This window comes from Schistosoma haematobium, chromosome ZW (genome assembly GCF_000699445.3).
Source record: "Schistosoma haematobium chromosome ZW, whole genome shotgun sequence".
Lineage (NCBI taxonomy): Eukaryota > Metazoa > Platyhelminthes > Trematoda > Strigeidida > Schistosomatidae > Schistosoma > Schistosoma haematobium.
In genome coordinates, this window is record NC_067195.1 from 29411682 (window position 1) to 29427439 (window position 15758).

Sequence of the window (15758 nt, forward strand, 5' to 3'; positions counted from 1 at the left end):
CTCCGCAAATTCTAACGACCGTATACTTAAGTGGGTCTTGAACTTACAGGCTACACTTGATAAACCGATTGACACACAAGGTAAGCGATTTATGTATCTTAACATATGTTTACGCAAACCCATTCACTGAATCTTCTTTGTTGCAGATTTTTCTAAGCCAATCATTGGTATAGACCTGCTACAACGCTATAATATGCTGATCGACACGCGCAAACATTGCTTTGTAAGTGGCGACACTAGGGTGACCATTTTTGTGCCTTCCTTTTTCGGTTGTTAATCATCCCCACTAACTTAGACACATAATCGATCCATCATATCAACAGATACTCGATAGATACTCTGATCTGTACTAAACTTGGATAAAATCAACATGTGTAATCAACAGTGTTACACATCATATCACGTCTACAGGATAAACTGTATTCACGAAAGTGAGTCGACTAACTCCTGAAAAGATGAGATTGGACAAAAACGGATTCGACAGCATGATAGACTTAGGAATCATTCGGCCACCGAACAATTCACTGGTACTGCCTTCAGTTAGTCAGTTACAACGTAGGACCTCATTTGCTTATCAAGACGAATGTCGGATTCACAAGAGTAGTTAACTTCAGATATACAACACACTTCTGGGGCAAACAATGTAATGGAAGAAGCCTTGTTTTGTATAACGTTCTTAAACACTTTCCGAGGAATCGGCCTTCCTAAGTTTGTACATTTTCAAACAGAAGACACTGATATCCAGCACAATTTATCTTCGATAACCCTGAAACTACGTACCAAGCAGATGGAAACGGGCAAGGAAACCTTACTGTGTGACATATCTGCAGTTTGAGATCATCCAATCGTGTCGAAATATTGTTGACGCAATGTCTTCAATACGTGTCACAAGCCTTCTTGTCCAGGTGTTCATGCAACCTAGTTTTAACAAGGACGTGAGGGATTGGACTCGTCGCATGAAATCTAAGATGATTAGACGTAAAAAATGTTTTTTTGTGTTGTGTTAGAACTCTCGTCACTCGTTTTGACCATGTTTATCTTGATTGGTCAGGACCCTTGCCAGATATAAGTGGATACTCCTACCTCATAATGTGTTAGGACAGTACCACATGGTGGCCAGAAGTAGTACCCATCAATGACATTACTACTGAAAGAGTTGCCCGAGCCTACTCTCAGTGATGATTAGCAAACATCGGCCGCCCTTCAACTAATACTATAGACCTGAACATTTTCTTTATCGGACTGCACTACTAGGAATCACAAAATTCTGAATGACCGCCTACCAACCACAAGCAAGCGGGTTGACAGAACGATTTCACCAACAGCTAAAAGCCTCACTCTCAGCTGCAAATGTTTCACAATGGGCTGATGCACTTCCACTCGTTTTGCTTAGCACTCACAATGCAGTGAAAGCTGACGTTGGATACACTGGAGCATAACTCGTCTACGGAACTACACTTTGAGAGGCTTTGTGGATTCTTCATTTTCTTTGGTGATTATGGATGTAATCTCTCACACGATCAGGCTTACAAACTCCATGGGTCCAGTTAAGCCTGTTTCCACTTAAGCCCAATCAACTAACGTTCTCATTCGAGCTGCCTTACGACATAGTACATAGGTTTTTGTACGTCACGATTCATTACGACGATCCCCGTGAATGAAAAACGAAAGACCCTTCAAATTTCAGCATCGTAAACCTAAACACTAAATCACAGATATGGACGGTACTAACGATAAAGTCATCACTGATCATGTTAAGGTCTAGTGTATAGAAGGAGGCATTAATATCGATGATTTCCATCCAATACACTCTGACGACACGAGTCTGACAATCAGTTATAAAGAGACTTCGCTGGTATCTAAAAATCGGCACAAGAAATGCTTTCTGGAAGAAGAGTAGGTTTTCCAGAACACTCAAACGATTACTGCACGTACGACACTACATAAGATTTTGTTTGATATCTATTTTTCTATTATTTTTGTGTCAGAAAATACGTTGTTTACATTACGCATAATTAGTGATCGTTGGTACTACGACATATATCATAGTACAGATCCCCAACTCCCATTCGTCTTCAGTGACAAGCACTGTTCAAGAACCCTTTCTGTACTCTTTACAAGTATTTATTTGCCAGAAGACTCCAGGCAGCAGTATTGGATCCATAAGTTCACACAAATTTTGAAAAAATTGAAATTCAGATATGTAGATCTCCGAAAGCTTGTATACGGTACAATATCTGACTTTTCTGAAGGATAAATGGCACCATCAACTACAGTATGTCGAACTAAACAATTTTACGGAGTTCGGTGTCCAACGTTTTTAAGTGTATAATAAAGCGATTTATTTAAGCTATTGTCAATATTTAGTTCAAATAATTAATGGCTCTATAATATTTATTTTGTCCAATCAAAACAATGAAATGGTTATCTGATATATCAGAATCACTTACTTTAAGGTTTGTTTGTATTTACCAATGTTTCATTTCGTTTTACGGCAAAATCTTGAATATTATTTTTCGGTATGTATTAGCGCTGTTATTATCTGCATCATTATCGTCCACTGAAAAATCTCGCAAATGGGTGAAAATTTACATAAAAAGTCTGACTTAGAAGTTGAAAATGAGAATGTCGTCGTTGACTCAGTACTGATGCATAAAGCTACACCAGAATATCTTCAAGAACTACTAAAAGACAAAAGGCAGCTGCAGAATTTCCCAAACATATTTTTACACCTAGAATTCATTTTGGAGAAAGGTAAATACTTCGTTAATATATTTCATATGTTTAGCTTGAAGTTATCAGATTGTATCTTGTTTTAGGTGGTGCAGAGGTAATGTCAGACCTAACAGACTTTCAGTATAGATTATAAAGCCGTATCTGCATCCTAACATTTATGAATTTATATTTCTTTCCAGTCCCTTTGTATATGAATCGCTCATTCAACTGGCCTTATCTTCACACTTTGTTAATAAAACCACATGTTTCTTTAGCTTGACGTTAATATTTAGTGAATTGTACTAATTTTGTTAAAATATTAAAATTGACATGTGAAATGTGTTGCTCAAATCAACAATAATACATCATTTGTGCTTCTAATTGGGATCTAATATGGTCTTTAACGTTACGTTGTGTATGTCTAAACTTTTGATCAGTACCATTTGTTTAAGACTATTGAAATACTAATCTAAAACCAAGCTTGATTTATGATAATGCACTTATTCTAATACATTTTGAGAGTATCACAGTAACATAATTATTATAGTTTTGATTTCCTTCAATCGGTAGTGAGGGTTATCTCACCATAATAAAAGTTTATTTGAGTGTTTATCCGATACCTTCGTACATTATAAATTGTTTGATGTCACTCAAGATTATCGTTGTGTATTTTGCCATTGCAGAAATTACTCGCGTAAGGCAAAAGCTATTTCATTTAAACGAATCAGTAAAGAAAACTGAAAACGAGCTTCCAGTACCCTCCGGAAATATCGTGTCATTACAAGAGAAGGTGTTTGTTCCTGTGAAGGAAAACCCTAATGTTGGTTAACTTCATTTACTTAAATAATCCCAATATTTTAGTATAACTTTGTTGGACGCCTTCTCGGTCCGAGAGGATTGACTGCGAAACAGCTTGAACAAGATTTGGAGTGTAAAATCATGGTGAGAGGTAAAGGATCACTTAGAGACAAAAGAAAGGTAAAACGTGACGAATTAAAAATAATATATCAAAATGTCGTTGTCACTTATACATCGCATAGTATAAATTGTGCAGGCTTGATAACGTTTTATTCTTAATACTATGAACGTTTTGCCATGTTGATCAGAATTTCGTCTTCTGGTAAAATGGATGGTTTTATTTCCTACGGATATATTTTTTAACATGTTGCTGAAGTAGATCATTTTTAAATGGTTCTATAAGATGCCAGTAATAAACTGAGTTTTCATAGATGGATAAATAATATTTTGATATTTTGATCTGACATATTTCTATTGTTTGTACGTACGTATACATAGTAAAACTACTAGTGCTTTTGTGTACGTAAACTAATGTTATCACATTCGAAAAGATTTTTTTTGGAAGGGATATTACCGGCACCCAGTGATCACTTCATAGTAAAACTTAAGGAAGATGCCACAGATTGATGAAGTACAAATAATAGCCACTTAGTTAAGCGAACAGAAATCGGATAGACAAATTTACTTCTTTTTGCAAGCGACGTTGTAATGTTTTGAAGATTGAGATAAGTTATCTGTGGTTGAAATCGCAAACGTTGAAAAACTTATCTGTAGATTTGTTTTTTAGTCTTAACTGACGGGAACGTGTCAAGTAAATATTAACAATAACAAACTAACTCCAATATTCCTATTCACTAGCTGTTTTATAGATCAATTACATTCTTGATTAAAGTTCATTCTTTCTGACAGTTCATCAACCACATGCTATGGTAGTTTAAAACATAAACCATGTGTACACCTGTAGATCTCTGGGGAAATAAAGATATCTCATGACGGACTGAAATTTCCTAACGGAATTAGAGTGCCATAACGAGGAGTTATTTTACGTGTTTGATTATATAGTACACCTTCAGTTTTTTTGTGTTGCTATGTCACCCTATAAAGTAGATCATAGCAGAATTCTAAACATCTTGTATCAGAATTATTTGTTATGTTTGATGTATCTTCAACGTTTGTTCAATTACCTATGTACATATTTCCAACCACCACTTTATTAGTGTGATCTCTTTGAAAAAAGATGTTAATTCACAAGAATGACCATTAATGGTCTTCAGTTTGGTTGTAGACCTGTATTTTGTCCACACAGATTATTATCGAGTTTTATGTTGTTTTTGGCATGCCCAGGCATTTTAGCAGCAAAGTTTTATTTTAATTTCAATGTAATGGTGTTGATGTTTACTTACTGAAGATATCGATTTCGTAATGACTCAGTTGTTCAACCAGAGTTCAAAATTATTGACGTTTTTATTTTACTTTTACTAAACAGAATCCTTTTAGAATTTATAACCTGAGTAACATGTCCCAAATAACAATTCAATAGATGTTTTATATTCTCTACATGTAAATATATCAATACAAAATATTCCTATAGGAGGATTCAAACAAAGGAAAACCAAACTGGGAACACCTGGATGAGGAGTTGCATGTTCTGGTGAGCGTCGAAGATTTTGAAAGTCGTGCGGCGATTAAACTGAGAAGAGCGTCTGAAACAATTCGTGCATTTCTTGAGCAAGGAGTGAGGACGGTAAGTAGAGGTTTTTGAAGTAAAGCACAAAATCATACGTGAACTGTTTTATTTAAGTCTTAGCTATATAGGACCTAAAACGTTCTGTAAAGAGATGCTTCTAAAAATTGCCTTGGAAACCAAAGCAGCGATATGTCGCGACCCGTTCAGAATTCAGTCATTGAAAATTCTCTGCTAGATTACAACCTAGTACTTTAGTCATCTTCATTACAATTTAATCTCCTTGAAAAACTAGTCAGAGATGTTCTTTTATTTTTGTGCGTAACTAAAATGAGTTTTGAGTTGAAGATGGATTTTGAAACACAAAAATACTTTTGATATGGCAAAAATTCGTATGAATAATTTGCGAATAAGCTCAAAGGAAGGCACTTTGAAAAATCTAAACTTACTAATTTTTAGCGCTGAAACTGAGAGCTGGTTACGCAATAGCTACTAAACGTTCTTAGTAAATTTAATTCACTTTTGAAGGACGGGAAAAATCTGTTGGTCTTGTCGATATTTTTTGATAAGTTGCTTCATATCAGATGCGTATAAAACAACTATAAGGGTTCCGGTGTTGCACTGTAATCCGTTGAATATAACCCTAAGTTATTGAGTAATCGATTAAATAAAGTACTAAGGTAAAAAATACCACTTCGGTTTGCCTAAATGAAATCAATAAATGTACTGTGCTTCATAAATATCTCAAAAACAATCTACTATAAACAGGTAGTTAGCACTAGAAACAATTTTATGCACTATGCACGCATATCATCAAAAGTAGTTGAATGACCGATTCTAAGTATATCTAGCTACAAAATTTCTGACTCTAATGATAACAAGTGTTTATAATCCGTTACTTTACTTGGTTTTACAGTTTTATTGCATATAAACGAAACTCAATCGACCGTTACATTTTCATTTGAAGTGTTCGGATCGGGTTTTGAATGGTAGAAATTTAACTTAAGGAAACCATAGTTTGTTGGGGCGATGGGTTATTATTAGGAAAGTAATTTCAGATTTTTGATACGACCGTTTTGTTTCGTACTTTTAGCCGTAGTTAAGCAACTGACTGTATTTGACCTTATGATGTCATAAACTATACTTTTATTTGCATCCTATCATTTAGAACCAAATTTTGTTGTTCTCGAATTAGCAGTGAACCATTAATTCGCATAAAGTTTTCTTCATATGAGTTCTAAGGTTTATTAATTGTCTGGTACAGAATAATACAGTTGTATAAACTTAGAGATGCTTTATATCAAGCAATTCCTAAGAATAAATATGATATAAATTTGAATATCAAAGTATTTTCGTTGATAGGTATCAATATCAAGGTTATACTTGATGGTTTCAAATAAATTGAACATTAGGTAGAGAGCTAATAATAAACTGTAGAGAGATTGTATTTCTGACGTTTCGGGACTTATTACAAGCCACTTCTTGAGATAAAATAAAATAAATTCACTCTAAAGAAGTGGCTTAAACTAAGTCACGAAACGTCAGGAGCACGATTTTTGTCTAGTTCCGAAGTATTTTAAGTTGTCGGTTACTCATAAAGTTGGAACGTCGTGAATCTCATCATTATATACTTATGGAATATAGATTAAAATTGGTTATTTTAGCGTGCCTTTGTACATTGTTAATCTTTTTATAGGTCCATACAGTTCATAGTTTAATTCTGTTCATTCTTTGTGAAATACATTTCTTGGGTTTAGGTTTCTGATAGAGGCAAATTTATTATATTTGTTATATAAGATCACTTAAAAATGCCATTGGTTGGTTTTATAGATCTGAAAGATTCATTCTAGTAATAACTAGTAAGCAAAGCAACTTTCAAACTTTGTTTTACTTATTTAGCAAAACGCATTATTTGAAATGCACACTGTATAGTTTCAAGTTAGAAGGATAATGAGTTTTATTAAGTATTGAACAAATGTCCTAATGTTAGGTATGGTATTGATGGTACAGATAAACATCATTAGAAACGTATTATTTCTCTACATTACCATGGTTTACATTTAAACAATAGTTGTTTCCAGTCAAAAAGTTAATCATATCCATAACCTATTTTCTATCAATATCTTAACATGTTTAACATGATTTTTCGGCATTTTTTTATTGTACTTATTTTCGTGCGCATGAAATTTTTGTTTGATGTGACAAGTTAGTGGTCTACTTATTTTTAATTCATTATTAAACTCGAAAGTTTAAAGGAGTTTAGAATATTAGTGGTAAAGAAATAAGAAATATAATCCATTAGGTATAAACCTAAATTATATGTATTTATTTCCACTTAATTATGTTGTTTATATTCAAGTGAATGAGTATTATGATGTCTTAAATCCCACGCTTTTGAGTTCTATTTCTCTCCACAGTTCTTCCTGTCAGAAACTAACCATTCTAACTTTCCAATAGTGCGCATCCACGATCCCACCCGCAGGATTCGGACCCAGGACCCAGGGTGCGCACTGCTGAAGAGTCCCGTACTAGGACGAAACAGCCATCTAGTGCTTCCAGGTTTTGCATGGTGGTTTAGCTTTAATTGACTCAAGAATGCAACTATTAAATTACTAAAAAATCCTCACAAAATCCCCTGCTGCTGATAATTCTAACTCTTTTGACCTGGACAATGTCTTCATTTATGATGACTGTCAGTTTGTGGATTTTTTGTGCTCTACTGAACATTGTACTTTTAGCTTCCTGTTTTATCTGAAACTAGAAGAATACTGGACTCTACTAAGTCATGTCAACAACAAGTATTGTTTTAAAGTGTAAGTTTTGTTTGCTACTATTTTACTAGCTTCATTGTAGATAAATATCTATTAGAAGCTGTCTCGAGATTTATTTATAATATGCGGATACTGACCGGGCTTTTTAATTGTACTAGCTTTCGCATCTTCCGCAGCTCAGACCAAGGTTTTCTGTTATTTGACAATAATGATCATAGTCGATCTTCAACCCTGGTTGATATAATACGACATCGAGGATTCAGATCAGTCTTACTTGCTGCTTCACTTACTGAAATGCAACATATCTTTAAAATTTAAACATACACTTAGCTGGTCAACGCCTATGACGAAAATTACCCAGATCCACTTCACCATAAGAATAACTGTCGATCATCAAGAAATACGGTCATAATGATGAGTTAAGTGGTCAAGTGACCACATTGTGAAAATGACCAATAAAATTCGACTGACACCAACATAACATTGTCGATAAAGAAGCGTCGGTTAGTATCCATATCCCGGCACTAGTCTGCTGCAATAACTTTGTAATATACTGATCACTTTCATTGACTCTTAAAACTAACATATTTAAAAAATTTCACCTGTTTTCAACGATTAATTTATAAATACTGTTAATGAAATCGTTGTCAGAGTAACTCATTTTTGTAACTAATTAGTTTCGTACCATCTCTCATTTTTTTAAGCAACTGATTGTGTTCAGTTCTTTCATGTCATTCACCTATAAATGTTGTCTGTTAATGTAAAACAACACTGGTTTTCTCCATTGTTACTATCGCTAATGCTGCTGTTCTTCTTCAAGGATTGTAAAGTATCACAATGAATAAGCCATTCATTAAACTTTTTATTATTATTATTTAGTTCATGATAACAACATACTACACACAAATGGATTAATATAAACTGTAAATCTCTTTGAAAATAATTATTATTTATTGAATAATATTTCACTATCAAATAATGAATATAAGTGAATGTTTCACAATGAGAAAAATGTTCTCATTGTATGAAATTATATTATTCATCGAATTTAAAACGTTTTATAAAATTTGTCATTTACTAATCTATTAAAAAGTAGTTAATTGACAACATAAACACAAAACATTTACTGGTAATACTACAGTTAAAAGCACACAATGAGTATAATAATACATTGTACATCGATTTTCCAAATTTCTTCTTAAACACACTACTCACATTTCTCAGTGGTTTTTTTCTGAAAAAAAATTATTCTTTAGAGTTCACTATTTTTATATTTTTCATTTGTTTACTAATTATTCATTCCTTTATACACTAACAATCGATAAATCAACAATTGTGTAGTGAAAAAGATACAGTATATATATATATATATAGAAACTAATTATTGATTTAAATCTAGTTTATTCAATAAAAGTAGCATTGATTTTGAGCGTGATAAGCTTAATATTGATATTTTATTTTATTAGTAGGCTAATAATAGTGACAATGAAATTAATTATTTCTTATATTCTAAAATTAATAATCACCACGTAGAGGAGTTTATAAATATATAAGCTAAAAAAGGACCTTTTTTTCAATTGATTATCTGGTTTATATAAGTTCATAATTGGACTATGAAAAAGAGTGATATTAAGATTGTGATAGATGTGCCAAATCTATGAGAGGTAATTTTCATTATAGAAGAGTAATTATTGGATGAATGTGAATATGAGCTGTATTAGCGATCACCAAAAAAAAGCGAATTTGTCTGTATAATTTTGTGTTGTCAGATGTGATGGATTCCTGGAATACTTAATTGATTATTGTTTTCCGTACATTCTAGTAGATGTATTGCTTTCTCATATCAAATGAATTCTGACGATTATTCTATGAATTTTCTTAGAAATATCCGTTCTATCCAAAGGTATAAATATTTTATTTATATATGGATTAAAGTCAGTACATATTTCGTACACGCAGATTTTTGAAGGATCATTAGGCAAGTTAAGCTATCAAGTCCAAGCTATTTTTATTGATTTCTTTGCGCTATTTTTCAGTAGCAAACTATGTGCTCATCTAACTCTACATGTCTAAAGTATACGATTTCACTGTTATGGAAACAAAATATGACACTGGACATTAATTTGAACTTTACTGATACTTTCTGTCACTCTTATTGTTTAGACCTAATTGACATTATACACCTGAAATATTTAGAATTACTTTCTGTAACAACTTATTAGTTGTACACTTTCAACAATTCATACATGTCTGAAAAACAAGATTTAAAATTTTAGTTAATTTATGTTTATTTGTTCTGTTCAGATTATAAGCTTTATTGTCAGATAATAAGCCTAATTTAATTGGTTTGTACAAGAGTTTTAATTCTCACGTTATCTGGACTACAAACTCGTGACCACTTTAAAGAAGTATAGAATACTTTATGACCTAGTTTATGTTTATCATAAATAATGAGTGCACTTTGGTCCAATTCATACATATTCATACAGTATACATTATCTCATGATTTCTAAGGTGGTTACAAATTGCTGCTTTTATTTTAATTTATTGGTTAATGGACTACGAAACATGCATCATTAGTTATAATCTGTTTCTGATTATAAATCTTCACTTTGCATTCGTTTTTTCTTACTCATTTTAGCTCAAAAATCAAGACAGTAGTCACAGAAACTAAAGTAAAATAAAACATGCTTAATTTATCGACATTTATTAAAAAGTACATTGATGGCTCAGAACTATTTACTATCCTTTTGTGCACATATTCTTACGTGTGTATTTGTATTAAGAACAAAATAGGGGTCCAGATAACAGAGGTTAAATTGTTTATCTATACCTTTTAAGCAGTGATTTTTGGAGTCATGGTCATTTAAGGTTATTTTGAAAACAAGTGAATACCAGAGAGTTTGATGGTTGGATGGTCTCTAGTAGTTGTATGCTCTTTATATATTTTTATCAGTAAAATCAAGCTGTTTAGACCTCCTAGAGAAAAATTGTTAATATTCTGGAGTTCAGTGATTAGAAATTCCGAATGTTGAGCTGTTTGATACTTTTCTTTTGAATTCAATGGATTTCTGTCTCCCATTGATAAAGTTACCCAATAACTATTATTTTATGAACATTAAAGGAGGTTATAGAGAATATCTGTAAATGTTCATAAACGCTCAGATTATCTAGTAAAATTAAATATATAATTTTCATAATATGAATAATCTAACTTTTATTAAGTGTACATGTCGGAGGTATACAGTTTCGTGTTTATATGAAGGCTTGTTTTAATTTTTGTTAAATGTCTAAACTAGCTAATCATTCGATCGCTTGTTATTCACAAAAAAACTATTAGCATCGTAATTTCGTTTCCATAAAGCATTAAAATATGCATTTTTAACGATTAGTTTTAAGCAGGTAAACTTTGAGAACTCTATTATTAACGCTCATATAAATAATGAATCAATATTCTAATCGTTGATCAATGAATAAAGTATTAGTTCATTGTCTTAAAATAAGTGAATATAAATTAGTAGTCTTTGTTGTCTTCTTTTAAGGAAATATACAATATGTGTATGTAGGGTTACTAGGTCTATTAGAAATAAATAACTCCAACATTACGCCCAACGGTCCCGTTCGAGGTTCTTTAAAAAAATCATCAAAAGTGTTTAACTAAATTTGAGTTTGAATGTCAGGATATCTATTACAAAATGGCCTATGAACCATTTAGAGAATGTATCCCGCACCAATGGATTGATCCGAAATACAAACGCAAAACAGATATTCTTTAGCTCATTAACAACCATAAGAAAGAATAAAATTCACACTGAGGTTTTTCTATAAGTTGACTTTAAATATTTAGTAGAAGATAGACTACATAAAATCTCCATTCGATGCTTCACTAAACTAATTCGATGGGATGCGTACAGAAATCGAACTCAGCGATCAACCTAACAATTTAAAGCATTTGGTCTTAAAATGTTTATATATTCATAACATTTCTGGTGGATATAAGTATTTAAGTTAGTTGTAACTACCAGCTTAGGGTAAATAGTGACTATATATCAGTGGCGAGCTAGGAAGGAAAGAAAAACAGTGCGTTAATATGATGTACATGTCCTTTATTTTGATAGTGTTAAAGTGATAACAGTGATCCTAAGTAGACTGGATTATTTAATCTAATACAAAGTTCCTAATAGTCTTAAAATTCTCAAACAGTGTATGGAGTATACCTTCATGGATAATCGGCGTAATACCGTGAGAACTAGGATAAAATGAATGAACCAACAGATAAATTAAGATATCGGAAGTCGAACCTACTAGTACTAATAATAATCATGAGTGAGAAAGACCTAACTCATTTATAACTCCTACTAAAAGGTTGTTGATCTAGGTAAAGATTAGGCTAAGTGATTTTCATGGTTGTAACTTGTATCTCTGTATTGCACAAACTTATATAGGTGCTAACTACTGACCTATTTCATATAAATTAATACGAATTCAAAGATAGTTTCTGTCATCGAATGAGATCTGGATAACAACTAAAGACGAGGAAGTACTAAACACCTATTTGTTCTAGCTTAGAACTGCTGAATTAGTTGGTTCGGTTTTCTTAGGAAATAAGTACCAGAGGTCGTATTTCAATAGGTTCAAGGGAAAAAGAGTTTCTTATTTCTATTGCTTCACTCCTTCCTCTTGTTTTACACGTTTACTTATGATGTCCTTTTCTTCTCTCTGTGTTACGAATACGTTTTGCAACCTAAATGTTACATGGTTTTGTTTGACTAAAAACTGTGGCAGTACTATAGAGAACTCATTAACAAAAGGTTTAGGAGAAGTGTGAAGATAAAATTTCCCTCAATATGGTAAACAAAAACATTATAAAGCCAGGATATTCACACTTTAGAGTGGTCTGAGAACGCACGTTAAAAATTTTATGATAATTAAAAGGTTGGTGATAGATAATTTTTATGAATACAGCCAGAGTATACTTGGAGAAGGAAAAGTGGTTTAACTACTTTGGATAGATTTCTTTTGCAAAGTAGTATATTCTTATTGATAAATCACTTCACACAATTTACTTCTTACAGCGGAAGTCCATTTAAATGAAATTCTTGAAAATATCTTTAGTTTAAATAGAAGTCCATATAAGCGTGTGTTTGCATCTTCCTGTAAATATATTGATATTAAAAATATGGTAGTTCAAATAAAGCTGCATTATAAATAGAATGTTTGTTCGTTGACCACTCATATACCACCCAGTATAATAATTGAAACATCATTGTGACCATTTCAATGTTTAACTTGCTATTAAATTTTCAAAGAAAAGTACCCTACCTTAATCCATTATATAGTAAATTTGAGTCGGACGTATAATTTCAAATGAATTAATACCTTATAAAAGAAACAATTAGGTGCATAAATCTTTCACATTTTAAGTTTATTGACTAAAATTAGTTTGATTATGTCAACATTCTTTGAGAAAACAAGAAATTTGATGATTGTATTACGTCATAAAACATACTTTTACATTTATTCTCATTATTGGAAATTGAAAAGAAATACCAACCTTATTACGTTTCAATGTTCACTGTGTGAAATGTCAACAGTATCAATAGTTTTTCTCATTCCATGTATCTCAAACTTTTTCCACCTCTCCTTCTGCCTGTCCGTCACTCTCTCTCTCTTTATAACTCCGAATATGCTAGTGTCCTTGTCAATGATCACGTTATCTGTTTTGGGATGTATTTTGTTCTTTGAGCTGAATGGTTTGCGTAGTCTTCATTGTCTTTCTAGATAACATTATCACGTTATACTTCGAAAAGAAGTGAACTATTAGAATTTTTGGACAATCGATTAGAAATTTGTTCTATTGGTGTGGAATTCGACTAGTTGTTGCTCATAAATTCATTTTCAACGTTTTTACATTTATCTCGATTGTTTTCTTCTCTGGCTTGATCTTTGGTTTATCGCCCAATGATTAAAATGTTGTACAACTGTAACATCAGAGATCATACTAGAGGCGACAATCCGGACAAATAAATAAAATTATAAAAATGAATTTATGAACGATAACTAGTTGAATTTCATGTCAACAGAACAAGTTTTTAATCGGTTGTGCAAAAATTCCAATAGTTCTATTCTTTTCGAAGAATGTTGTAATAATGTTATCTAGAAAAACGATGAGGCTTACACGAATAGACCATCCAACCCACAAATCGCAACATACAATATCCTACATGTGCGATACAAATTTCGTTCATTATTTCTACTATTTGTTTTGTTAACATGTTGGGTACAGAAAAACAGGTTTTACTATAAAAAACAATGGTTACTTTGGTGTATTACTCGAAATTATCCTTGAGTAGCATTCCCGTAATCAGTGTAACCAAGATGTCTAATTCATGGAGTAATACTTTGAAGTACATATTCTTAGTTTCACGTAATAGTTTTGACATTTTTTCAAAGGTCCATGGTCATTTGGTTACGAATGTAAGATACTTTTTAAAAAAAATATTTTGAAGAAGTAGGTAAAACTAGCCTTGAAATAAAAAAAGCAAATCACTCCTAAAATTTACTTTTTGAGTTGAAATAAAGCTTGTGTTAATTTTCAGAATTCCCTTCTGTGCCACTTCTAGGTTGCCATAAACTTTAAAAAACCACTGAAATAAAAGTGGATCTTATAGTTTTGATCGGTTTATTTAGAAACAAAAAAAAATAATTTACAATATCTAAGCGCATTTTATCCATTTCCAATAAAACATTTATTTATATTCCAATTATATATAGTACTGAAGGAATTTAAAAGCTAACGTAATTTATTGTACTTGCAAAAAGGGTAATGTTATTTTGTTGACTTATTAGATTAATTAATAACTATATGTGCATGAGCTATAGTTAAAGGTATTCCATTTAATTGAAGAATGAGAACTATTGTTTTATAAGTACCTCGTCTCATATTTTATTCACATTGATTTTAAATGCATTATTCGTGGACGAAAGTCATTTTTCCATCATAAAAACGACCTAGAACTAGTCATTCTGAAAGACCATATTTAGACTTTTCCTACTTAATGAACAAACGGTACTTCACCCAATAAAAGTTAATGAATCACAATTCATCTGAAAGTGAGGACAAGGAGCTTCTCATCCTATATTTCCTGATACCTAATGGTTAACGCAACTCACGAACCATACTTTGTGTTTGATGTTTTAAATATTCTACCTGAACGACCAGATCTAAATAGATAAAATGATGTATTTGATTGTGTTACCCATTATGTACATAAAACTCGTCGCGGAATGACTAAAGAACACTGAATAGCTGTTTTGATGTAGTGAGATTCATCAGAAGCGTACGCTCATGACTTTTCTAAGGATCAAACCTACAGCCTTCACGTTCCTCTATGAGCTATTAAACATTGCAGCGCCGGGTAATTGTTTCCAACGTCAATTAGAGATATAGCGCGATCTAACTCGTTTACCCTCGACATGTCTGAACTTATCTTGTTAAACATCTAACTAGAATTTCAGAAACTTACCTCGAAGTGAATCACTGATGCTTAGTGATTTTTAATGGTATCCTAAATAAGATCAACCAGTGATGAATATCACTGAAGACTTATGTCCTCGAAATTTATGTACTCAGTTGCTACCCAATGTCTAAGAATTGAATGCTGTGAACCATTATCCATAACCACAATCATGGTGTACATCTATCCAGCGGTAACTCAATACTTGTATCTAGATGCAGAATATACAAACCTGTATTTAGCTACTTAATTAATTTGAAAAAAGAATTTTTA

General features: G+C 32.2%; 1 protein-coding gene across 2 annotated transcripts in view; it reads left to right on the forward strand.

Moving 5' to 3' along the window:
- Positions 1 to 2480: 2480 nt before the first annotated feature.
- Positions 2481 to 15758, forward strand: part of MS3_00003225 (uncharacterized protein) — a 37608-nt gene continuing 24330 nt past the window's right edge. The window contains exons 1-4 of one of the 2 annotated variants that reach the window (XM_051210965.1): positions 2481 to 2754; positions 3399 to 3535; positions 3577 to 3693; positions 5105 to 5257. In XM_051210965.1, the coding sequence (XP_051070990.1) occupies positions 2577 to 2754; positions 3399 to 3535; positions 3577 to 3693; positions 5105 to 5257 (585 nt within the window). In that variant the 5' untranslated portion in view covers positions 2481 to 2576. Of the gene's footprint in view, positions 2755 to 3398; positions 3536 to 3576; positions 3694 to 5104; positions 5258 to 9457; positions 9633 to 15758 lie in introns of those variants that run through there. The other variant, XM_051210964.1, reaches the window with a different exon arrangement.